The sequence below is a fragment of the Scardinius erythrophthalmus genome (assembly GCF_964197995.2).
Source record: "Scardinius erythrophthalmus genome assembly, chromosome: 2".
Taxonomy (NCBI): domain Eukaryota; kingdom Metazoa; phylum Chordata; class Actinopteri; order Cypriniformes; family Leuciscidae; genus Scardinius; species Scardinius erythrophthalmus.
The window spans coordinates 22,842,601-22,869,098 of record NC_138222.1 but is presented as its reverse complement, the minus strand read 5'-3'; the positions used below and the strand labels follow the sequence as shown (position 1 = coordinate 22,869,098).

At 37.0% G+C, this 26,498-nt stretch overlaps 1 protein-coding gene across 4 annotated transcripts in view; it reads left to right on the top strand.

The window, feature by feature from the left end:
• Positions 1-26,498, top strand: part of LOC308706940 (protein phosphatase 3 catalytic subunit alpha) — a 277,717-nt gene that overhangs the window by 194,320 nt on the left and 56,899 nt on the right. For all 4 annotated transcript variants that reach the window (XM_081392867.1, XM_081392865.1, XM_081392866.1 and 1 more), the window contains exons 6-7: positions 157-296; positions 25,862-25,939. In XM_081392867.1, coding sequence (XP_081248993.1) covers positions 157-296; positions 25,862-25,939 — 218 coding nt within the window. The remainder of the gene's footprint in view (positions 1-156; positions 297-25,861; positions 25,940-26,498) is intronic.

The following is a 26,498-nucleotide window of genomic DNA, read 5'->3' as shown; positions in this document are numbered from 1 at the left end:
CTATGTTTTTCTTATGTGGCCATATAGTAATTAAAAAAGGGTGACAATATACAGATTTTATCTATTCTATTCTGATTGTTTTTTTTTTCTGTTAATTATGATGCTTTATCTAACCCTGGAGTACTCTGTAGTATATAGTGTATTTGCCTTTTCCAGTTAGACAGATTCAAAGAGCCTCCCGCATATGGACCAATGTGTGACTTGCTTTGGTCGGATCCGCTAGAGGACTTTGGGAACGAGAAGACCCAAGAACATTTCACACACAACACAGTGAGAGGCTGCTCCTATTTCTACAGGTACCAAAAGCACATCAAAGAGGAAACCAGAAAGCACTTTACACAAAAACATAACATATCTTTTAACATAAAATATCATGCATTCCTAGACATGAGATTAATGGTAATAATTCTAATAGTGTGTTATGTGAGCATATTGCACAATGAGATAAATTAGTGAATTGACATGCCAGTTAGATTAAAAAGATTGGGTATATTCAGATATTTCCTGCCTCCTCGTCTTTCTGAAACCCTCCTTATCACAGAATAGAAATGGCATACATGTGTCTATGAGCACGAATATAAGAACCATTATCCAGTGGTGCTGTATTGTTTGATTCTCTAGTGACTGTTAAATAAAGATGATTTATGTTGTGTGTTGGATTTGCCTCAATAAGGAGGATGTCATACTGTAGAATGGCAGCAGAATGAAATTGGTTGTGTGAATTCAGGAAGGACTGATGGAAATATCACTGTCTCTGTTGATAGAAAAATAGTTATTGTATCAGATGACATGAGGTCAGATTTTCAATAGGTGATTCAATAATACATAGTTTCAATAGGTGTAAATAGCACTTGGAAGCTTCATATGAATCTGTGTCAGAACGAAAAACGAAAAATCAAGCTGAAATCTTGTTTTTCGTTTTTTTGGAAAAAAATGAAAAAACAAAAAAGGAACTGTTTTCTCATTTTTCTACTTTAAATATTAACCCCCTGAGGTCGGCTAGGATCAGTGCAAAAGAGACTCAAAATACTCTGTTGATTTTGATCTTACATGCTTGTGTTGTACATCATTCAAAACTGTTAAATGTCTTCTTTTATTTGTGTACACTCATAATAAAAACAAAATGTTGTGTTTTTCGTAAAACAAAGAAAATAAACATGATGCGCGTTCTCCCGTCTCTCTCAATGTGAAACTCATTCTGAAACGCGACAGAAAATGACCTGTAACTCAGCGAATGTTTGTCACATAGACTTGAAACGCATGTCTATACAATGCTTGGAGTCTCTATATTTAAAGTATGTAAATTATTTAAAAAACAAATATTCTCTGTTTAAGTAATCCGTATGAAAGCAGCGGCATGTACAGTTTCTCAAACGCATCCTAATTAACTCTAATGTGACCACGCCCACGCGCGCACGAGCGATTGACATGCAAATGATCCATGCGGACGAACGCAGACCTGTAAACGCCCTCATTACCTCAAAACAAAGAATCAGAGACTTCTCCTCTGCTTTTCATCGAGTTTGGAAGACTGTGTTTGTGCTGTTCTGTGCTGTTTCACTTGGATTTACCTCAGAAGAATTAGAAGAACGCGATTTGAAGATGAGACGATTTAAAAAACAAATATTCTCTGTTTAAGTAATCCGTATGAAAGCAGCGGCATGTACAGTTTCTCAAACGCATCCTAATTAACTCTAATGTGACCACGCCCACGCGCGCACGAGCGATTGACATGCAAATGATCCACGCGGACGAACGCAGACCTGTAAACGCCCTCATTACCTCAAAACAAAGAATCAGAGACTTCTCCTCTGCTTTTCATCGAGTTTGGAAGACTGTGTTTGTGCTGTTCTGTGCTGTTTCACTTGGATTTACCTCAGAAGAATTAGAAGAACGCGATTTGAAGATGAGACGATTTTTAAGGTAAGACATGTTAAACTGGTGGTGCCAGATTAAAATGTATGTTATGAAATGAGATTTGGAGTAAAAACATGAACTAAGCCTAATATCGTACATGTTCAGTGCTATGCGTAAATTTAGACACCCATGCTAAAGTTGACTAAAAAGAGGAATAAAAAATCATCTTTTGGAAATTGAACTTAATGCCTTAATTTAAAAAATGAGGAAAAATCCAAAAGATGATTTTTTATTCCTCTTTTTAGTCAACTTTAGCATGGGTGTCTAAACTTATGCATAGCACTGTATATGTATCTATATAAAGACAGAAACATGTTGAAATGTGAACTAGACTGGTAGGCAACCTTTCAATGCTAAATGTACATGTTCGACACGAGGATGTTTTTATATTCTATAATAAAACACAGCATGATAAAAGTAGGCTAGTAAGAGTGTATAGGCCCCTTTTGCGCCGACGTCACAATTACGTCACGGCGCTAGCTGGAGGCAAAACAAAGGGAAAACTGGAGGCGGCCAATACAAACCAGCACAGATTTGGCTACATAATAAGGAGCTTAAATTATTATTTTTATTATTAAATGTCATCTTGTTGTGTTGTTGGGTGCAAGAATCGATGAAAAATGAGTATGCTGTATCTGGAATTTTTATTTCTAGAAAATATTCATATCATTAAAATTGCACCGTAATGTCACTCTTTACATTGTCGTCTTCTTGGTGCTGGCTAGGCAGAACTGCGGATCGTACCACACAAGTCTTTACATGACCATTTAGCACATAGTTATAGGCATCTAAAGATTTATATGCCCTCAGTTTCTCTTTACCCTCGGTTTCTGTATCGGGTAGATGTAGAAGTCAGGCCATTCAACCGGAGATAGCATTAACGTTAATCCTGTCAGATCGTCCATCCATTGACTGAGCGTGTAACGTCACGGGTCAGCCAATCTGGTTCTGTCCATTAAAATTAACTTTTGCAAATAACAATCGCGGTCCTGGACAGTGAGTGACCTTGCACATTAAGACAAAATCGGATTTTCTCCAGTCACTGTTAAAAAACAAGCTAACAAAACTTGCAAAAGTGAAGCGGCCAGAGGGATCGTTCTGCCTCCACCTAAGCTCCGCCCACAAAAAAACTTCACCATGTTTACCAACTAAAAAGGGGTCTATACTATGGTGAATATTATGTTCCATGTTTCATATTATGAATAATATGTTTGTGGATTGAGCGGCTTGATCCCTTCAGTAAATGTTCTCTGCACGCGTTTGAAAAGCAAAATGCGCCAAACAATAGGCTTCATTTTTTTTTACTCCAAATGTTGTTTTTCGTTATGACATTATGAAATGAGATTGAAGTAACATATGATAATCAATATATTTTTCTCTAGTGCAGTGTTACTGAAGTGTTCCTTTTTAACGATTTATAGGCTATTGTTATTATTATTTTATGCAGCACAGCACATAGCTTATGCCTACAAGGCACAACAAACCTGGTGTTCATTTTATATATATATATATACACTGTATATATATATATATATATATATATATATATATATATATATATATATACACTGTATATATATATATATATATATATATATATATATATATATACACATATAAAATGAACACCAGGTTTGTTGTGCCTTGTAGGCATAAGCTATGTGCTGTGCTCCAATATATATATATATATATATATATATATATATATATATATATGTATATGTATATGTTTATGTATATGCATATATGTATGTGTGTGTGTATTCTGTACTTTTTAAAAAGCAATTTTAACCTGAAAAATCTAAAATGTATAAAATGTATAAGTTTCTCTTGATATCAGTATGTTCACAGGGTTTTTTTTTTTTTTTTCAGGGACCAGATGCTCCACTGAGGAGTCTTCAGCATACTTCAACATTCACATAAGTCTCCGTACATGAACATGGTAAAGTGAAAAATCAAACACCATGGAAATGACAGGTATGTACTATGTTTCAGGAATGGCACAAAGGTGTGTGACTGGTTAAGTCTCTGTCTTTAGTTCAGTGTGTTAAATAATGTGCTTTTTTTGCCATTTGTTGTGTATATTTGGATTATGTTGTGTTGTAAATAAATCCAAACAATCAAAAAGCCATTCTTTTTTAAATCTCCTCATTCTTTGTGCAAGGTTGCTCAGAATGATAGGGCCTGTTAGCACCTAATAGGGCCATTATGGGAGGGTCTTTGCCTTTCTCAGGTGTGAAAGAAATTAAATATTCATGATGTCCACGCCTCTTCGCATAAAGCTTTCTCACACAAAACATGTCTTACAAATTTTAAATCAATATATTGTCTTATCTGAATGAGCAGTCAGGATGATTTTCACGTAGTTTTGGAGCAAATATTCTAGGCTACGTCATACAATTTTCAAAAGTCTTATGAAGAAATAATCAGTATGAGTTTCATGACCTTATTTCAGTGACATTTGTTTTTTGTTTTTTCACAAACCACGCATAAATGTCATTATCTCAAAACTACAAACTTTTACATACATGCTGCTGACATATGTATATTGTAGCAGAGTTTGTGCTAAATGCAGTGTAATCAGACTTTAGCCATGAAAATGTCACAAGTAACAGAAATAAGCACAAATGTCAGAGCATGTCAGAACACCTCCAGGGCCCAGAAAACACCTCAGACCCCAGAGGGTTAAATAAAAAAACGACTGCGTGAATGATAGGCCTACATGGATTCATATGACCTTTTGTTGGTGATAGAAAAGAGATTGTAAGCAGTAAATGCAAGAGAAGAATAGCAGGTTTAATTCTTGCATCTGATGTCCTCACATCAGCTCAGATTTGGATCCTGACAACAAATGTTTGAAAAAATGTGTCTTATGTGTGTTTTTTTTAGATGGTCTGCTTACATTGGCAGTTTATTATACAGTGCTTGCATATTATTAATAGGCGATATGTAAATGTTCATGAGGGCTTAACAGAAAAAACACCTCATATTCAGATGTGCATATCTATTTGACAGTTTTGCTTATGACCAAAAACCATATAACACAATATTTTATTTCACGGCAACAATATGTCACGACATTGGGGGAGCGTTTTAACACAGGGACAGTTGTAATACTGTTAGTTTGACAAGTCAGAAAAGAGCTGACTTACACTTTATGGTAACTTTATTTTACAGTGTCTTTGTTACAGATGTTACATATAGTTACTGAAGTAATAACTATAAATTATGCATAATTACATGCAACTAACCCTAAACCAACCCATTTTCCTAACCCTATAGTAAGTACATGTAGTTCATTAATATTACTCAGTACTTAAATGTATGATTAAACTGTAACAAGGACACCTTAAAATAAAGTGTAACCCACTTTATTGTAGCATTTATACGCCCGTATAAATCGAATTAATTATTATTCATAACGAATTATGATCAATAATTAATAATTTAATTATTTTCAGAATTTACTGTAGCAGAATCAATAGTATGATTAGTCTATCAGTTCATCCCATGAACAGAAAGCATAAACAGTTATTAACTCTAGGAAATATAATATTTTCCTGGCCAAGAAACAATAATCCCCAGCTAACAATAAATTACGAAGTAAATTAACGGTAAAAGCATAGATAACTTAGATCGAAGTTCAAGACAATAAATTCATAAGCAGATACACAAGTAATCTCTTTTCAAATACAAACAATACTTTATTGATTATATACTAACACATAAAGCTAATATCTAACACAAACACGCACGCACGCATACACACACACTCATACGGGTTGCTGAAGAAAGAGAGTGAGAAAGAAAGAGTTTGAAAAAAATGAGTTTAAGAGTGAGATGATGAAATCTCCAGATTCTATGCACTTAGAAGACATAACCTGAACGAACCATCAAGCATTAATTCAACCCTTCTGTCGTTTTAGGCAGGTTATTAAATTTATATCAATGCACCAGTTCAGTTTTAGTCTGGAGGTACTTGCGTCTTTGCTTTTGCTTTTGGGAATTCCTTTGGTGAGCGTCAAAGGGGGTTTCCCGGTCCGTTTGTAGGCTGGTCTCCTCGTGCCTGATGTCTGGGGCGTTGATGTCGGATGGTTGAAAAGTCTTTGAAGTTGAAAGCGGTGCGTTGCAGAAGAAACATGGCTCGAAATCTTGTCGCACAACTTAACTTAGAACCGAGACTCACAACGGAAAATAAAGGAAATGATAACTCAGAAAAGAAAGAAAATTGAGAATAGCGTAGGCTAGTAAGATGGCTTGAATAAAGCTGTTGAACCCGTTCTTCTGATCTTAATTTGGGTTCCTTCGTCTGCGCGTTTGTTACATGGTTACTGGTCTGAGAGAGCGAAAACAGAGATAGAGAGAGAGCTCTTCTCTATCAGAACATTTTGAACGAACCAACCCCCCCAACGCTCTGCGCTGGTTTTTAAAGGGTTTTTTAAAACAAAAAAGGTTTTGTTACTCCTACAAATATCCTGACTGCTTCTTTGTTTGCAAAGTCATAAATCATGTCTTCCCTGGCGGATCTCTAACTGAAGACCAGATGCAACAGTTTAGGCATGATTTCTAATTATCAGAATATGAAACATTTTACACAGATTTAATTCCAGCCATCTTGCTAGTTGTGTTCGTAAGATAGCATTGATATGAAACAGTACACACTTTCATTCACACCTCTAATAGTTATAACAATTACATGAATTATATGGGATCAAAGCATATTAAAACACACACAGGTGAAACAACACACGTAAAACAACATAGAATTCTGTAATTGCGTGATGTCTGATCATAAGTCCATTGAAAATTGTTCTTGAATGATTTTATGTATAGTTATTGGTAAGAATCAGTCCTCTGGTTTGAAGAGAAAAGAACTCTGTTTGTTCGTTCAGAGGTCTTAAGGAGGAGGGGTTCAGGAATGTTGTGGGGGTTCAGTAACATCTGCTGGTATCGATCCGTCTTGCAAACTATCAAAGTTGACCAATAAAAGTCGTTGGTCCGCAGCCTTTCCGACGCCTGTTGGTGATTTAGGTCAGTCAAGAATTGTTCTGGGATGAGTTTTATGGATTCTGATAGGTAAGTCTCTTTGTATGCAACGTTTATGGGCTTAAGACAGCCCTGAGGTCACGGGTATTTCCTGCTGAAATCTGTTTGTCTCTCTCATGGGACCTTGGGTCTCGGTCATCTCTTAACCAGTCAGCGCTTCGGCAACAAAGCTAGTATTGACCAGTTATTTCGTTAGTGCTGGGGGTCAGTTTTAAACAGCCCGACTGGTTGGCGCCTGGCCCCGATGACAAGATGGATGAGGATCATGAGACGTTCTGAACAAATCTTCCCCCCTCATTCATCGAGAAGCAGAGAATTTGAATTAATATTCAAAAAGAAGATTAGTCGGTGGTTGGTTCCTTCTCATTGTCGCTACATATCCCCCCTCGTTCAATGATGGGTTGAGTAGAAGACATCGGTGAACGCTGGAGAAATGGGTAGAGGAAGCAAACGACAAGACAACACCTCCATGACTGGTCACTTTACTGGTGCAGGGCATTAGATTACCTAGGCATAAACAGGTTCACTCTCTCAATATAGTTAATCACGTTGAATAAAGTTTAGTTCAATTTTAGGACCGTTATCCTAATTTGTTTTGGGACGGTGATTAATCAACTTTGTGACTAAATTTGATTTGTTTGTTTTATTCTCTTCTAAATTGTTCTAGGTTTAGACCAATTTACCTTTCAATTTGTGATACGAATGATGCAGGGAGTTCTCTGGCTCACATTCGTTTTAAGGTGACTTACAAAAATTTGGCGTGGTGTGTCAATCCTATTATTGCAACCTTGACCCTTATGGGGCGGACAGGCATTTTACCTAATAAAAGAAGGAAAGGAAGGAAGAGGTAAAACAAAACAAAGCAGTTGAGTGTTCCTGATATGACTTAGGACTTGTCAGGTATCATGATGTAATGAGAGGTGTTCTCAGGTGTACTTGTTGGATGGATAGTTACCATGTTTACTATGGTAAGTGTAGCTAAGTTGTTAAGCTAATTTCTGAAGTAAGTTTCTATCTGTGGGGTAAAACATGTTTGTTGCATGTTTTGCATGGCAGAGGTGGTTAACTTCTGTATGATAGTGAGTATGTTAGGGGTGTCGAGTAGTGCATGTATGCATGTATGTATGTATGTATGTATGTATGGTCAGATCTGTTTCAGTCTGTTTTGCTCCCCTCTTTGCTTGATGGCTTAGCTTTGATGAGCTTGTTGCCTCTTTGCCTTGGAAAAGGGATCTTCTGTGATCTGCTGGGGGTCAATCCAGTAAGGCAGGAAGTTCTCTGGCAGACATTGGGAGGCAGTTTGGCATGGATGCGTGAAGCTGTAGTGCGAAACTTGGTCTCCGTTGTTGCATTCCTCCGATGATGCCTTCTGGTTGTGACAGACTTTCTGACCTTCTGTGCTTACTGTTGTTGCTGTAGCACACACATGGTTCTTGAGTTTGGAGCTCATTTGGTGGTTCTTTATGAGTGATGGGTAGCCAGGATGGTGTTTCCTGGTACTTCTGGGTGTTTGTCAGTGGTTGACTGTGAGAGACCACTTTGTTCTGTGTTGTTGTCATCTTCATTATGAAGGTGTATCAGATGATCATTGGTCTTCCGTTCCATCGCTATCCTGTTCGTCATCCATGTTTACCTTATTTCTGATGAAAACTTTCAGTTGCCTCATAAGTTGCTCCATGTCTTCTGAGGGTAAACTGTCTGGTTCTTGGGCATACTCAGTGCTGTGCTTAACTGAGTGGTGCCGAGGTGGGTTTCTTGAGAAGCGTGGCTGGTCCCATGACTTTTCCATGCGGTTGGTGTGGTATCTGTCATCGGCATGGGAGTCACGTTCTCTGTGCTTCTTACGAAGAACTGTGGTGTTGTCATGCCACTGGTTGTCTTCCAGTGCAAGGCTTGTGTCTTGGCTGAAGGAGTTTGAAACTGTGGATGTTTTCAAACCTTTCTTTGAGGACATCTTTTGTTTGATGTGGGCCTTGTGTGTCAGGTCACGTAGCTGTTGAATTGTCATTGTGTCTGTGCTGGCCATGAGATCAAGATGATGACTTAATCCGGGATGCAGGTTTCTCAGATCTTTAAAGGTCATCCCTTGTGCAGCTTTGGAGTCTGCCTGGATGGGCTCTCTTTGTTTGTTGGCAGTGAACAGTTCTGTGGTGAAAGCTGGTGATGTTTTGGGTTGCGGCCATTCACTTCTTTCACTGTATGCCAGTTCTTGGATGGAGGACTTTGTTCTGCTCAGCAGTGGTGATGCTGAGGGAGGTCTCTCGCTTCTTGGCTCTGGTTTCTGTTTGAAAACATGCTGGAGTTCATCTCTGACCGCGTAGAGTTCGTCGTTGACGTCATCTCGCTGTTGGGTCAGATGGTCAATGTCAGCACTGCACCTTTCCAGGTGGTCTTTCAGAGCATTAATTTCAGAGTTCTTATCTTTAATATCAGCTTTATCTTTCTCTAGCTGATGTTCAGCAGACTAGAGTTGGTTTACTAGGTGTTTCTGGACAGTCTTTAATTCTTGTTTGTCACGTTCAGTGACTGCAAGGGCTTCTTGGAGCTTGTCAACTTGGTTCTTTGTTTCTTGCTCCACTTTGTCAGGCACTTGAGCTTTCGCTTTGAGCTGGTCTGTGCAGCGTTGAGTGTGCATCAGCTCTCTCAGGAACTCAGTGGTCTGATGCTTGAAGTCGTCCTGGACTTTGACTTCCAGCTTGTCTATGCGGCTCTGGGCACGTGTCAGCTCCTCCTGAAGGTGGGTGATGTGCTTGTCGCTTAGTGTCAGCTGGGCTGTGAAGGCATTGCTTAGGGAACAGATGATCTTGGTTAGTTCCACGTGGTTGTGGTTCTGATTCTGTCTTGAATCATGTGTCAGGAGTCTTCTCAGAATTATGATTATTATTAAAAATAATAACAGTTCAATTGTCTTTGGTGTGAGGCAGGCTGTAATGCCTCTGAGCCAGGCGTCCACGTCAGTGGGGTTTGTTGTCCGCGACATTTTGGCACGCTGGGGTGAAGAGACGGACACAGATCCGTGTGGGGTGTAAGCCTATATGTGGTTGTACAGATAAGTGTTGTTTAAGTGGCTGTACAACAAATAGTGAAGTGTTGTAATGTCTAAGTGTTGGTCTCAGTGTATACAGGTAGGCTAGTGATGTGGACACTTCGTCACTCAACTAAGTGAGGGAAAGAGAGAGAAAAAGGTTAAAACAAATCTCAGGTGAAAGGGAAAGTTTTTTTTTTTCAATCGGAGAAATATTTTTATAAATATTTTCTATCAATGAAAAGCTGGTTTAAACTCGTGATGTGTCACTCAACTGAGAAAGGGGAAAAGAGAGAGAGGTTAAAACCAATTTCAATAAAACAAGAAAGAAAATTCTTAAGTAGGAGAAATATTATTTTTCTCATAAATGCTTCCTATCGGTGAGAATCTGTTTCCAGAAAGGTAAACAATATTATTGTTTATGTTTACAAGGAAAAATAATACAATAATAATGCTGATACCTTTTTCCGAGTTTTACAGGATTGACACCACACAACGTCAGTTGGACCGCTTACAGCTGGGATGCTATGAAGGCGACGGTTGCTCAACACTTGTCTCTGTTAATTGATCTTGGATAAGATGTTAAATTGTAGATTGTGTTTACAAAGACAGAAAGAGTATGGAGAACAAGAGAGGGTTTGATTACAAATCAAATACCTAATAATTGTTTTCTTAGGAAAAATGATCTTTCTCTTCCTTTAGACTCGATTGATGGTTCTTTCAGGTTTGTTCACTACAAATGTGAAGAAAGGGGTTGGAATAAAACAGGACAGAACAGGAAAGATGTAAGAAGGAAAGGAGGGAAGGAGATTGGATCCACAAACGGCTCTGGAGCCTTTGTCGAACTACGAGTATAGAATTGATAGTTGCCAAACAACTAAACATTCAAAAATAAAACTTTGTAAGAGAGGGTTATCTCTGATTTATTTGAAACTCGTAGTGAGATAGCAATCTCTCCTATAGAGGATCAGGTGTGTCCTCCCAATAAGATGAAAGAAAGTAGTAACGATAATTGACAAAAATAAGAAAAGGGAAATTAAATACAGAGGTAAATAAGTAAAATAGAATAGTTAAGGTTATAACCACAACTTGAAAAGGAGGATATACCGCAATAACAATAAATGAGCAAGTATGAGACTAACAATATTTTGTAATAGGGAAAATGTTGGTGGAATAAGTTCTTAACTTTTACAGTTCAAGACTCATTCACCTGAAGTGACTGGATCTAAAAGAGAATTTTAGAAATTAGGAAAATTATGAAATTAGAATTATTAAAAATAAATCTAGAAATCATTAGAAATTACCTGTTTACAAGAATAGAATTTAAATTTTAATTTAATATTTCCCTTTTTAAATCAAATTAGAATTTGACAATTAATAATCATAAACCAGTATTTTCTTTTCAAGTAAAATGCAGGTAAACAAAATTAATAATTGCGACCCGAAATTTTCCTTTTCACGGAAAATATGGTTAATTAAAATATGAGACAGGTAAAATAAGAAAGAAGAAAAGACCAACAGGTGTAAAAATCAAGGTGTTTAAATGGTTAAATCACTTTAACGTTGTTCAAACAGACACTGTATTTAACCACTGATGTTAATACTAATGACAAACGTAGATAATGCTTAAGGCTTTAGCATAGGTTAGGCCTCAATGTAAACAACTACCTAGCTTAGCTTTAGCTTAGCTAAGGGTTAGCCAGCCTAGCCACCAAAGGGTTTGTTTACACTGTGGCCCCGATCATGCGAGGGGTCAGAGTTCCCCCGGAAGCGTTGGTTAAGACTTCCGTTTCACGACTGTAACTATGGCGACAAAACAAACTCTAGTGGGCAAACATGTGAATTGCAGTTTGTAAACAGTAATGCATGTTACATGAAATGTCGGCGCATTTCAAAAATACAAATAAAGGACACCACTCGTTGCTGTTTTTACGACGTGGGGCTTCACTCAGTTGTTTAAGAGTGATTAACTTTAAAGGACAGCTTTGCGCTGTAATCGATGGAACAATAGCGATCTCTGTGGATCGTCTCTGTGCAATTTTTTCTGAGCACACAAAAACAACAGGGTTCTTAACTGTTGGTTGAGTTTCAACATCAAGCTTTACTTGAACACAACTTTAAATAATTCCTATTCAACCACACTCGGACATACGCAGTGTTTACACAAGAATTAATTGAACAGACACAGATAAGCTTATAGTTTATCACGGGGATTGCCGTGGGACACGCACAGACAACCTGAGAAATAAAAACTAAATACTGGAATATTCGTCCTAGCAGTGGAAATCGCACTGCCAGTCACAAATATATATACTTCTATGATGTTTATCACGGATCGCCGTGGAACACGTGGAGCACGGTGAATCAAATAAATAACGTTAGAAACACGCTCATCGCTCTGTGAGGAGAATATTCGTTCTTATATGGTTATTTTAATTACTGCAGTTTTAATTTCATTCAGCTCTCTGACTGATATAAACACACATAACGTTATAGCTATTTGAAAGACTCTGGAACACGCAGACGTCTTAACCCTTTAGGCGCCAGAGGTTTTTTCCTAAAATGTTCGATTTTGACATCTTAATTTCAAAAGGCTATATCTTAAAAGTGATAAAAGATAGAGACTTTCTGTAAATTATAGAAATATTAAGGATGACCCAAAGTTTATGTAGGGATTACATTTTCCCATCTAATTTGCATATTATGACGTCATATAGTGGCGGCCATCTTGGATTATAGAATTTTCATGAAAAATCACGTTTAAATGATAAAATGCACCACTTCTTTCCCCCAAAAATGTCCCTCACCTTCTGTATGCTATATTGCACAATACTCAGGTAAATAGTAAGTACAAACTGTGTAAATCATTACTAATAAATGATAGAAACAAACTGAATGCATGTAGCGGTTGGCCTTTTGCTGTAGAGATTTTCCATTTACTACATACAGTAGGCACTCTGATTCCATGTATATGGGGCACATATTATTCATATGACACACAAACACAAGTAGACAAGACCTGTTTAGTTCAAAAGCTCACTCGCCACGGCAAGCCACATATCATGAGTGAGATGACGAGACAAGACGAGAGACAATGTTAGTATTTTCTTTTTCTTTTTGTGGTTTTTTTTTTTTTTTGGTTGTTTTTTTAGCTGACAAAGACGCACACATCACAAGGACATGAACACACAAAAAAGAACACATATTGTACACTACTAAATGGTCAGGGAAGTAGATAGTAAATCAACAGTGTAAATCATTACTAATAAATGGCAGACAAAAAAAGAAAAGAATTTATGTTGCAGGGCTTTTGCTGTAGAGATAATGACTCCCTATCCATCCAGGTGACATTTCTTGTAGTGTTTCATGGTGTGGTCTTGCGATAGACTATGCATAATAGCCCCTCTGCCCCGTGTCACACCGCTTCTGCTCCTGATACAAGCAGCGCGGGCGCGGCCAGATCTGCCTCGCGCGCGCGCCGAGTGTGCACAGCTCGGACTATAGTTATTGTCATTGCGACTCCCCACCCTGCCTCCACGTTGCCCCCTAACTGTCCTATGACTACTTCGACCTCGTCTAATGTACCCAGTGGCATTAGACAAAGCCTCCACCACAATACTGTCGCCGCGATTGCGGAGACGCACACAGTCACCATGGCTACCGTGGTAAAAAATCTCCCGCGGCCGCCTCGTTCCCCACAACACTAACACGCCTGCTAACTTCGCGATGAACACTCCGACCCCGGGAAACATTGTTCCCACCACTGACATTGGGCAAAGGAGCATATATATTGGGCAAAGGATTCACCGTTTGTGCTTGGTGTAGGACTATACTTTCACTTTCAGAATCACCGTCATTTTCTGAAGGCAGATAACGTTATTCCCCTTCAGAATCAGGGTCCGCGAATAGAAGACCCAACACTTCATTGCGGGTAAGCTTTATTGATGCCATTAGATAATAATAATAATAATAATAATAATAATCTAATGTAAATACTCGCTGACATTGACAATATTGCTCTGATAAAATGGCTCACTTGCACACTAGCTCCGCTTTACTTCGCACTGATGCATTGCGCTCTAGCTCGAAGATTTTGTATAGAAACATGACATTTTTTTGAGTCGGGGATGAAGTATGACATGTCTGCCAACTAGTGGAGGGGAGGTCGAACGAAATTTGACACCCTATTTGACAAAATCGGCCGTTTTATTCAGTGCCGCATCTTGTCGAGTAAACTCGACCGTGGCGCCTAGAGGGTTAAGCTATAATTATTTCAGAAATTGGGGAACACGCCCAATTCTTACCTTATTGTTGTGTGAGATTTTATATCTTGGGTTATTTTACTGCAGTTAAAATAAAATAACATAGGAAGGGAGGCAGACTGGACTAGACAGCTCGAGCAGCAGACATTCATTCGAACAGGGCGCGCGTGCTGCATACGTCATACACACAGACTTTCAGAGGTTCGGAACTCTCATCCGCATAATATGAACAGATAAATTACTTCGTATATGCTTACAATTTTAGGTTAAACTGCCCGCATTCTCCACCAATAATATGTAGCGTTTATACGCCCGTATAAATCTAATTAATTATTATTCATAAAGAATTATGATCAATAATTAATAATTTAATTATTTTCAGAATTTACTGTAGCAGAATCAATAGTATGATTAGTCTATCAGTTCATCCCATGAACAGAAAGCATAAACAGTTATTAACTCTAGGAAATATAATATCTTCCTGGCCAAGAAAGAATAATCCCCAGCTAACAATAAATTACGAAGTAAATTAAGGGTAAAAGCATAGATAACTTAGATCGAAGTTCAAGACAATAAATTCATAAGCAGATACACAAGTAATCTCTTTTCAAATACAAACAATACTTTATTGATTATATACTAACACATAAAGCTAATATCTAACACAAACACGCACGCACGCATACACACACACTCATACAGGTTGCTGAAGAAAGAGAGTGAGAAAGAAAGAGTTTGAAAAAAATGAGTTTAAGAGTGAGATGATGAAATCTCCAGATTCTATGCACTTAGAAGACATAACCTGAACGAACCATCAAGCATTAATTCAACCCTTCTGTCGTTTTAGGCAGGTTATTAAATTTATATCAATGCACCAGTTCAGTTTTAGTCTGGAGGTACTTGCGTCTTTGCTTCTGCTTTTGGGAATTCCTTTGGTGAGCGTCAAAGGGGGTTTCCCGGTCCGTTCGTTGGCTGGTCTCCTCGTGCCTGATGTCTGGGGCTTTGATGTCGGATGGTTGAAAAGTCTTTGAAGTTGAAAGCGGTGCGTTGCAGAAGAAACGTGGCTCGAAATCTTGTCGCACAACTTAACTTAGAACCGAGATTCACAACAGAAAATAAAGGAAATGATAACTCAGAAAAGAAAGAAAATTGAGAATAGCGTAAGCTAGTAAGATGGCTTGAATAAAGCTGTTGAACCCGTTCTTCTGATCTTAATTTGGGTTCCTTCGTCTGCGCGTTTGTTACATGGTTACTGGTCTGAGAGAGCGAGAACAGAGAGAGAGAGAGAGCTCTTCTCTATCAGAACATTTTGAACGAACCAACCCCCCCAACGCTCTGCGCTGGTTTTTAAAGGGTTTTTTAAAACAAAAAAGGTTTTGTTACTCCTACAAATATCCTGACTGCTTCTTTGTTTGCAAAGTCATAAATCATGTCTTCCCTGGGGGATCTCTAACTGAAGACCAGATGCAACAGTTTAGGCATGATTTCTAATTATCAGAATATGAAGCATTTTACACAGATTTAATTCCAGCCATCTTGCTAGTTGTGTTCGTAAGATAGCATTGATATGAAACAGTACACACTTTCATTCACACCTCTAATAGTTATAACAATTACATGAATTATATGGGATCAAAGCATATTAAAACACACACAGGTGAAACAACACACGTAAAACAACATAGAATTATGTAATTGCGTGATGTCTGATCATAAGTCCATTGAAAATTGTTTTTGAATGATTTTATGTATAGTTATTGGTAAGAATCAGTTCTCTGGTTTGAAGAGAAAATAACTCTGTTTGTTTGTCAGAGGTCTTAAGGAGGAGGGGTTCAGGAATGTTGTGGGGGTTCAGTAACATCTGCTGGTATCGATCCGTCTTGCAAACTATCAAAGTTGACCAATAAAAGTCGTTGGTCCGCAGCCTTTCCGACGCCTGTTGGTGATTTAGGTCAGTCAAGAATTGTTCTGGGATGAGTTTTATGGATTCTGATAGGTAAGTCTCTTTGTATGCAACGTTTATGGGCTTAAGACAGCCCTGAGGTCACGGGTATTTCCTGCTGAAATCTGTTTGTCTCTCTCATGGGACCTTGGGTCTCGGTCATCTCTTAACCAGTCAGCGCTTCGGCAACAAAGCTAGTATTGACCAGTTATTTCGTTAGTGCTGGGGGTCAGTTTTAAACAGCCCGACTGGTTGGCGCCTGGCCCCGATGACAAAATGGATGAGGATCATGAGACGTTCTGAACAAATCTTCCCCCCTCATTCATCGAGAAGCAGAGAATTTGAATTAATATTCAAAAAGAAGATTAGTCGGTGGTTGGTTCCTTCTCATTGTCGCTACATTATTTTAAGGTGACGTAGTTACACGTTACTACATGTACTTACTATAGTAAAAACAGTAAATGATGCATAATTACAAGTAACTAACCCTAAACGCAACTCTATAGTAAGTACATGTAGTTAATTAATATTACTCAGTACTTATTTGATTAAGTACAATATAACTCTCTCTATTCCTTATAAAACCTTTCTAGTCATAGGGCTGAAGTTTCTATCCTAGTTTCTTAGGCCAGAGGCAGGGGAAGTACCCTGGACAGATGGCCAGTCCATCACAGGGCTCTCACACACAGAATCACACACAGGCAATTTTGACTGTCCAATTCACCTGCATGTGTCTGGAGTACCCGGAGGAAACCCACGCTGACACGGGGAGAACATGCAAACTCCACACAGAAAGGACTTCTGGCTCAGCCGGGGCTCAAACTGGGGACTTTCTTGCAACACTAACCACTGAGTCACAGTGCTGCCCACAATGTAACTATGTCACCTTAAAATAAAGTGTAACCAAGAGTAGCATGCATTCACCATCACCTTTTTGAACTTACAGGATAAGTGACATGTGACTGTGAGGAACATTGTAGATTTTATGACCAAAAAAAATGATTTTCAGGAAAGAAAGTAAAAAAAAAAAAAAAAAAGATTCATTTTTGCCTTGCAATCATTGTATTTTAGATACAATTATTTGACTTGCAAAACCAGAAGTGGCCGTTTCTCTAGTTTAATTTGAATGCTTTAAATTCTTGCCAACATCAAATCCACATGTTAAAACAGTTAGCTAAGTTATGGCTGCTTGGGGTGGGGATAGTTGTAACAGTTAATAAAAAAATGTTACAACCAACCAAGTACAGTGAGTCCAGTTATCCAAGAACATCCCCTGTTGAGGCAAAGACATGCAACGTTTTTTTTGTCGGATTTATGTGCTAAATGTGTTTTCATTATAGTTTATAGGCATGTTGTCTAATGCAAAAAAAAAAAAAAAAAATTATACGCCTTATTTGAGCACATATGTTTTGAGGGCAAATTATTTTAATTAAAACGCATCTAGCCGTTTCTATCCTGTTGTTTTTTTTTTTAGGGTGATATTCCAAAATGTACATAAAAATAGGTGGATGGCAACATAGCAATACAGCACACAAACACAAACACAGAAAAATAAATTGTTTTTGTGCTAAATTTAAAGTCCTGAAAGTAAAACAATCTAATGTTTTTGTCACATTAAATTGTTCACTTTATTCAAAATGATTATTCTTTTTTGTATTTGAAATCAACTCACATAATCTATGATTGTGTAGTACATGTCCAAGTGATTATTTAAAGTTAAGTTACTGATTAAGCTACTTCTAAGGTTTACTTCCGTTACTGATGCTCCATCCCCAATCTCCATCTAGTTAGTTTTGCTTTAAATATGAATATTACAAAAAAACTAATACTAGCCTAACTAACATAAGTTTAAAAAAAAAGACTTATTGAAGACAAGTGAACAGTCAGTTATGAAATAGACCTACTTGAAAAACTTAAAACACAAGAAATAAGAAATACTACATACAATGTATAAAGTAATCACATGTACAAAAAACACTGCATAGTATTCACTGTGTAAATTAAATGTACGTTTATTCTTATTAAGTTACCAAAGTGATTCAGTCATGAGCAGTGAGAGATTTTGTTGTTTGATTAACAATTAATGACAAACTTCAGCAGGAATATTAGGCTGCTGTCACTAACAATGAATGCACTGATCTAATATACTGATACACATTAATTTTCTTTCTCAACTGTTTAGGTTCACTTAAGTCATAAACGACTGTGTTTACTAGGATACTCACAAAGATGGGCTTTTGACACATAAGTGTGGGTATTTGACCGTTCAAGCCCAACAAGGCACCAAAAAGAACTAAATTCAATACAAGCTGTATGAGCAGCTTTTTTATGTGTGCACGTTTCAGGTGTGTGTGCTCTTAAACCATCTCTCAGACAGAGCATGCACTTACTGAAATGAGTTCTCTTTTGCTGCTTATTGTGCTTTAGTGGTTTAAAATCACCTGTTTTTAAACTGCATAGCTTAAAACCATATTCAACGTTTTTGTGACTGTGCAGCATGGCAATGTCACGTGAGCATACAATAATTTGTCCAGATGAGATGCAAGAGTGATCATATGACAAAATGTTTATTTTGTCAAAGGCTTAAATATTCCCTGTGGTGAAAATCAAGTTTGTAATGTTGTTTATATGTCTGTGTGGTGTTTTTAAAATGTTTTTAGACAAACCATGTGTAAATTCATGTCAACTCGATTGCTGAGTATTTTCTCCTTAAAGGAACACTCCACCGTTTTTTCATATTAAACTATGTTATTCCCTTAAGTAAGACGAGTTGATACATACCTCTCTCGTCTCAGTGCGTGCAATCAATCGCTCTGGCGCGCGGCGACACTTTGATAGCACTTAGCTTAGCCCAGTTCATTCATTAGGATCCAAACAGAGATGAAGTTAGAAGCGATGTATGGCGGAATAGCACTTGGGAGCACTTCGACTTGGCGCAGTAAAAAGTCACGTTGGTTCTAATGACAGAAGTGAGAGGGAGAGGGGGAGAGGATTTTTCAGGAGTGATGATATTACTGTGCTGAGTCGAAGTGCTCCCAAGTGCTATTCCGCCATACATTATAGTTATCCTTTTTACCCGCTTAGAAAAGCGCCACGTTTTATTTTGTGTCACCATACTTGGTCGTGTAACTACTCGTGTAACTGTATTTAAATAGGGAAAACGTGGAGGTGTTTGGTCGCTTCTAGCTTCATCTCTGTTTGGATCCTAATGAATGAACTGGGCTAAGCTAAGTGCTATCAAAGTGTCACCGCGCGCCAGAGTGATTGAGTGCACGCACTGAGACGAGAGATGTATGTATCAACTCGTCTTAGTTAAGGGAATAACATAGTTTAATATGAAAAAACGGTGGAGTGTTCCTTTAATACTGCAGTGAACCAAAGACAGTCTCAAAAATGTGGTTTGAAACCGCCCTTGTTCTTGACAAGGCAGGCAGGCTTTAGCATATCTATGGAAGTAAAATAATGTCAAATGTTTTTGAAACAAAAAGCCTGTTGAATTGCACTACTTGAAAAAAATATGCATTGCATTAACCATGCTTGCATTTTAATGCATTGTATTTTTAGGGCTTGCATTTTTATGGGCTGAAATTCAACATGGTTGAATATTTAAGCTGTGAATATTTCAATTAAATACATTTCAAACACATTTTCATTATTAAAAATTCAATAATCCATATTCACCTTTCATATTTCACTTCCAAAATATTCAAACTGTTTAAAAATACAACCTATAAAATTCAACAGGCAATTTTCGGTCCATTTTATTTCGCTTTGCAAAATTCGCTTCCACAAATTGAGTGGTTCAAATTCGACAGTAAATTCAACGGAACTGCAGGAAAGGCAATAGATTACCGAGATACTCTCCATCTGCTGTTAGTAAACCTCACCAGCAGGTGGTGCAAAAGCTCGTGTTGTTGACGAAGACACAACAGTTAGAGCAAGCCATTCATTAATAAAACTCATTTACAGCAATGCAAGTGTATTTGTGATTATTATGACGGCGGTTTTATGTTAAATTCAGTGTCTTCACGGTTACTTTCCCTGTGTAGCCTACAAGCATCTTTCTCTACCGTGAACAAGATTATAATGTTATTCCCCGATGCGGATATACAGATCCAATATTACATTTTTGAGGTTGACATATAGCCTATTTCTCTTGGTTGTTTAGTTGCCTTAACTTTATATTGTGGCGATGTGCTGCATGCAAGCTATTAGGGTTTCCCTCAATACTTAAAGATTCCCCAGCTGGACATATAAAACGCTTAACGTATGTAACGGACTAATTACAGTGATATAAAAGACCAAACTCGCAGGCAAGCAGATTGACTCAGAATAACGCGCAAAGTTTAATGCGTTTCCAGTATATATATATATATATATATATATACTGTAGAGAGAGAGAGAGAGAGAGAGAGAGAGAGAGAGAGAGTGTTAGTAGGCTATTGATCAAGTGTTGATTTTATGCCAGTATATCACGAAACGCTCAGCATGAAACTTTGCGCGTTACGTTCATATTCTTAGTCCATCTAGCCTATATAGTAGCCTACAGCCTACATCCCCAATAAGGTGCGAGTTTGGTCTTTTATATCACTGTATTAGTCCATAAACTACGTTAGGCGTTTTGTCCCGACAGAAGGGGAATCCTCGAGTGTGAGGTATTGAGGGAAACCGATTATAATCCTGTTCATGTAGAGAAAGCTGATGACATGTAGGCTACACAGGGAAAGTAACAATGAAGTTATTGAATGAAACATAAACACAGCTTTTGTGTCTTTATCATCTTTTCCGCATATATACTGACACAGCTCATTTTCATTTTATGAATGAATGGCTTGCTCTAACTGTTGTGTCTTCGTCAACAACACGAGCTTTTGCACCACCTGCTGGTGAGGTTGACTAACAGCAGATGGGGAGTATCTCTGTAATCTATTGCTTTTCCTGCAGTTCCGTTGAATTTACTGTCGAATTTGAACCACTGAATTTGTGGAAGCGAATTTTGCAAAGCGAAATAAAATGGACTGAAAATTGCCTGTTGAATATTATAGGTTGTATTTTTAAACAGTTTGAATATTTTGGAGGTGAAATATGAAAGGTGAATATGGATTATTGAATTTTTAATAATGAAAATGTGTTTGAAATGTTTTTAATTGAAATATTCACAGCTTAAATATTCAACCATGTTGAATTTCAGCCCATAAAAATGCAAGCCCTAAAAATACAATGCATTAAAATGCAAGCATGGTTAATGCAATGCCTTTTTTTTTCAAGTAGTGCAATTCAACAGGCTTTTTGTTTCAAAAACATTTGACATTATTTTACTTCCATACATGGGCGTTTCTTCAACTACGGGCACTTTTAGGCTTGAGAAGTTGAATAAAAAAAACTTGTTCAAAAGTCATGTAACACAGTCTCATAAGTTTAAATAATTTGTCTAGTTTTAAGGTCTGTAAGAGGACAAACTTAGATTACAAGAGAAATTGTTAATATTTTACATTTTTTCCGACCTGCAATGAACAAATGTCATTTCCACCACATCTCTATATACAGCTGTTATTTAAAAACAGAATAACTTATGCCACTCAAGAATTGTCTAAGATCATTTTTTGTAACTAGTTTTATCAGTTTTTCCACAATGTACAAAAATTATGCATTTGTCAATGAGATAAATTGACTGCCCTAAGGACCAAATGGTGAACTGTACACCTGTCACACTCTGAAATTTAATTTTGGTTAGGGCAAGAGCTTATTAGAAAATAAATAACTTGAATTTTTATATTAAGTAGAGCATGATCTCGTAAATTGTGGATATATTTTTAATGTGTGATGAGAACTTTTTAAATGTTTTTAAAAAATGTGTGTGGTGATGGAAATGACAGGGTGGTGGTGGAAATGACAATGAATTAACGTGAATGTAGAGAAACAGTAATATTTAGAGAAATATTTATTTGAAAAATATATTTTGAAAACTCTTAAACTCATCACACTCAGTAAACTCAATTCACAACGTCAATCTACTCTTGCAATCCATATCAATTGTACTTTGTAATCATAAATGTCATTTCCACCACATGCTGTCATTTCCACCACAGAGGGCAGTGTGGTGGAAATGACATTTCTGTAGTTTTTTGTGAAAAAAGGGAAGATAGCTTCACTGATAGCTTTGAATTAATACTCAGCATTTCATGCATGCAAAATACTCTTATTTAACTTAAAAATGTTTACTTTTTAAAAACACCCTTGAAGGTACAGCATGTTTCCACCACATGCTGTCATTTCCACCACAGAGGGCAGTGTGGTGGAAATGACATTTCTGTATTTTTTTGTGAAAAAAGGGAAGATAGCTTCACTGATCAGCTTTGAATTAATACTCAGCATTTCATGCATGCAAAATACTCTTATTTAACTTAAAAATTTTTACTTTTTAAAAACACCCTTGAAGGTACAGCATGTTTCCACCACATGCTGTCATTTCCACCACAGAGGGCAGTGTGGTGGAAATGACTGTGGTGGAAATGACATTTCTGTAGTTTTTTGTGAAAAAATGGAAGATAGCTGCACTGATTAGCTTTGAATTAATACTTAGCATTTCATGTATGTAAAATACTCTTATTTAACTTAACATTTTTAACTTTTTAAAAACACCCTTGAAGGTACAGCATGTTTGGAAATGACGTAGAATAAATATATTAACTGATCAAGCAATATTTACCTTGATTTTTCTTATTTGTTCTTGATGAAAATTTAAAATTGCCTCCATGTCCAACATGTGCTCTGATGTCTCTGAACATTTCCATAGAAACCACCTAAACAATCTTTCACACAAACTTTTTAAAGGGACATTACAGTGTTGTGGTGGAAATGACGCCAATACTGTGCGACAGCTATATTTTGTATAAAAAGTAATATTGATGGTGGTCTCACATAAAATACTATAATGTATTTTAATTATTTTACTAGTGTTTAATTTAAGTATATTAATAGTTACCAGATAAGTCATACTTTTAAACTGTATTTTCATTGTTGAAGTTAAAAAGTCTGGGTGTGCGACAAGGAGAAAACAGTGATTTTGACACCTATAAGGAGGTTGAAAAGTATGAAGAAATCATAATAGAAAGGTAGTAAAAAGTTTTTAAGGAGGTTTTATTGTTAGTTTGAAAAAGAAAGAGGATTTTGTCCAAAATTGTATGTATTTTTAAAAATATGACCAAAGTACATAAAAGTGCCCATAGTCTAAGAATCACCCACATATCATGCTAGCCTAGGCTGCAAAGCAGGGGAGTCTCAAGTAAAGCCAGGTTATCCTAGTATTTTTCTGTTGATATGAAAAATCATGTACATTTAGTAATAAAGCGGGGGAATTATGTATATTATGCATATTACAATGTTATAATCAGTGTTGTGTGTAACGCGTTACAAAGTAGCGCGTTACAGTAACGTAACTACTTTTTCGGGTAAAAAGTAGTGTAACGTGTTACTACTAAAAATTTGGTAACGAAACGTAGTTCCTTTTTCAATTCGGCGCAACGTTACTTTTCCCATGGATATATTTGACAGCGACACTGCCTCAGCTGCGCGCTTGAGAGAAGAGAACGGTTGAGATCTGAAGAGAACGATTTAGTTTCATATTTATGTTTAAATTAAATTAAATAACAATTTTGTGTGGAGACATGATTTATTAAGTTTGTTTTTGTAGAAAACCTGTATTTAAAGTGAATTTCGTTTTGTATTAATTGTATCTTATTTTTAATCAATGTTTTATCAATCAATTGCCTGAATTTAATAAGAAGTAAATTAAAGAAAACTATTTAGTTTCATATTTATGTTTAAATAAAATAAATAAATAAATAATATAATCTATGTTGATTATATGAAAAGTGAAAAGCATGAGTAAGATCATAATTTTGTGCAATATATCGGGAGACAAATGGAGTGGGCAGACATGATTTAGACCACTTTATTAAGTTTGTTTTTGTAGAAAGACTTTCTTTAAAACGAATTTCGTTGTGTATTAATTGTATCTTAATTTTAATCAATGTTTTACCAACCAATTAATTGCCTGAATTTAATTAATAAGTAAATATGGCATGCAAAATAATCATGACGGCACCAGCGCGAACTGGAGCTCGTCTCCATACTGTAAATGAACCGAAACTCAGATAAGCTATACTTGTCTCAAAGACCTGAGAAATATATAGAAAGCTTGAATATGTGTACTTTTAAACAAAATATATTTTTTTCTCTCAAAATCTCTTTTTTTTCTCCTACTCCCTTAGAGTGAGTCGTATGTCTGAAAACTAAGCTTATGTCTTCTATATCATTTTGTCCTATGCTATCAAGACGCGATTCGCACCGGTGTTAGAGAGCAGGAGCGCTTTTTTGGCTGTTGCCGAAATTTAAAGTTCGGTGGATAGGGGGAGCGGAGCGGAGAGAAGTGGCGCGGGCGCGCTGCTCATTCGCGGAGTGTCGCACTCTACCCCATGATGCAGAGCCGGCTGAGAATAAAAGTTGCCGCACACAGCAGCGCCAATGAGAAGGACTTTTTTTCTTTCGAAATTGATACTATTTTTTATAATAAGGAGCAAAAAATAATTACCTGTTATGTCCTCCATTGTATAACTTTATGTCTACATATTTAGGAACAGATATTGGGTTCTGCCCAAAGTCAAGCAACATAAAAGTAACGTAATAGTAACGAGTAACGTAAAAAGTTACTTTCCAAATGGGGTAACTAAGTAAAGTAACGGATTACTTTTTTTAAAAGTAACGAGTAACGAGCAAACACTACTTTTTAAAAGTAACTTCCCCAACACTGGTTATAATGAACTATACTATATGCCTTTCTCCACTCACATTCTAAGATGGCGTTTATCGTTTTTAGAAGGCAGACTGAGATGGCGAACAGAAACATGGTTTGTGTAACAGTAGCAACACATTATTAGCTGTTTGATAATGTAGTCAAGCAAAAATGTGACATTATAGAGAGCGATGCATAAAATGCATTACCATTCTGATATTTTGATTTGCAGACGACCCTGTATAAATAACTCTTCCACTTCTTCTGAATTAGTTTCTGGTTCAAACATATATGGCTGAATTAACCCATAGTTTCCACTTGGCATTGTGTAGCATTTACTAAAGTAAAGTTGACTGAGTGGATCAGGTAGTCCGAGCTCATGGGATTGAGTGGAGGTGGGGCTAATTTGCATATTCATGTATCTGTGTACTAAATGAAGCAAGGGTTTAGTTACATTCAAGCTATTTTAAGGCATGAAGAATTTTTTTTTCACAGGGAAATGTTTTCGAAATATGTCATTTTGGTGATCAAAGATGAGTATTAAGGGATACAATTATTGAATACAGGGGGACTTTAAATGATCAGTATTCATAAACATACTTTTAAATAAAAGGAATTCAACAGTGTTGTTGCCCATTGAGGGAGGAGGTACATTATAGCAAGGGTTTTATAGCATTTTTGTACATCTTTTACACACATACAGTACTTTGGCCATCTTTTAAATGTCCTTACTGCGACAGTAGTATGATGACGGTGTTCTTGTATCTTGAACGTTATTAAATAAAATTGCTCCCCAGAACTAAATCTAGAAGCCAAGTCCATTTGTCTTTATGCTGTATTTTACAACTCATTTTTCTCTTTCCTCACTCTTGTAGTTATCCTGCTGTGTGTGACTTTCTACAACACAACAACTTATTATCTATCATCCGAGCCCATGAAGCACAGGATGCTGGGTAAGTCTGGCACAAAAGCATATATCTTAGGTTGTTTTTAGTAGCATCTGGTTAGGTTTGAGAGACTGGAGAGATGCAAACATTGCATTTTGAAATGTTCTTTTATAAGATGTGGTTAATTCTGTGATAATTGAATGAACATATTGACTATAAAAGGAAGATGAACTTGTTGGTGTTGTGATTCTCACAACACAACACGGAATTCAAGATGAGATTGATGCATATTGCCCACAAAGCATGTTTGTGTTTTTACCTGATGGAAATCTTATGAATAGACCTTTAAACACAGTATTATAGGACCAGCCTAGCTTTTCCAGCTGAGAATGGACCTTGGTCTTGCTGTCCAATTTTGTTGAGTCAGAGTGTTAGAGCTTTCCGCATGTTCATTGATTATGGTGGAGTCGTTGTTTGACTAGACTGTACTCTGCCAGTCTCTGGGTCCCTGATTATAGCATCAGGTTGGTGAAAATTAGATCAACATCAATAGAAGTTACATGCTGATTAGTAGACACTAGATTCAGAGCTACTTACAATTAGGGTGACCACCCGTCCCGCTTTG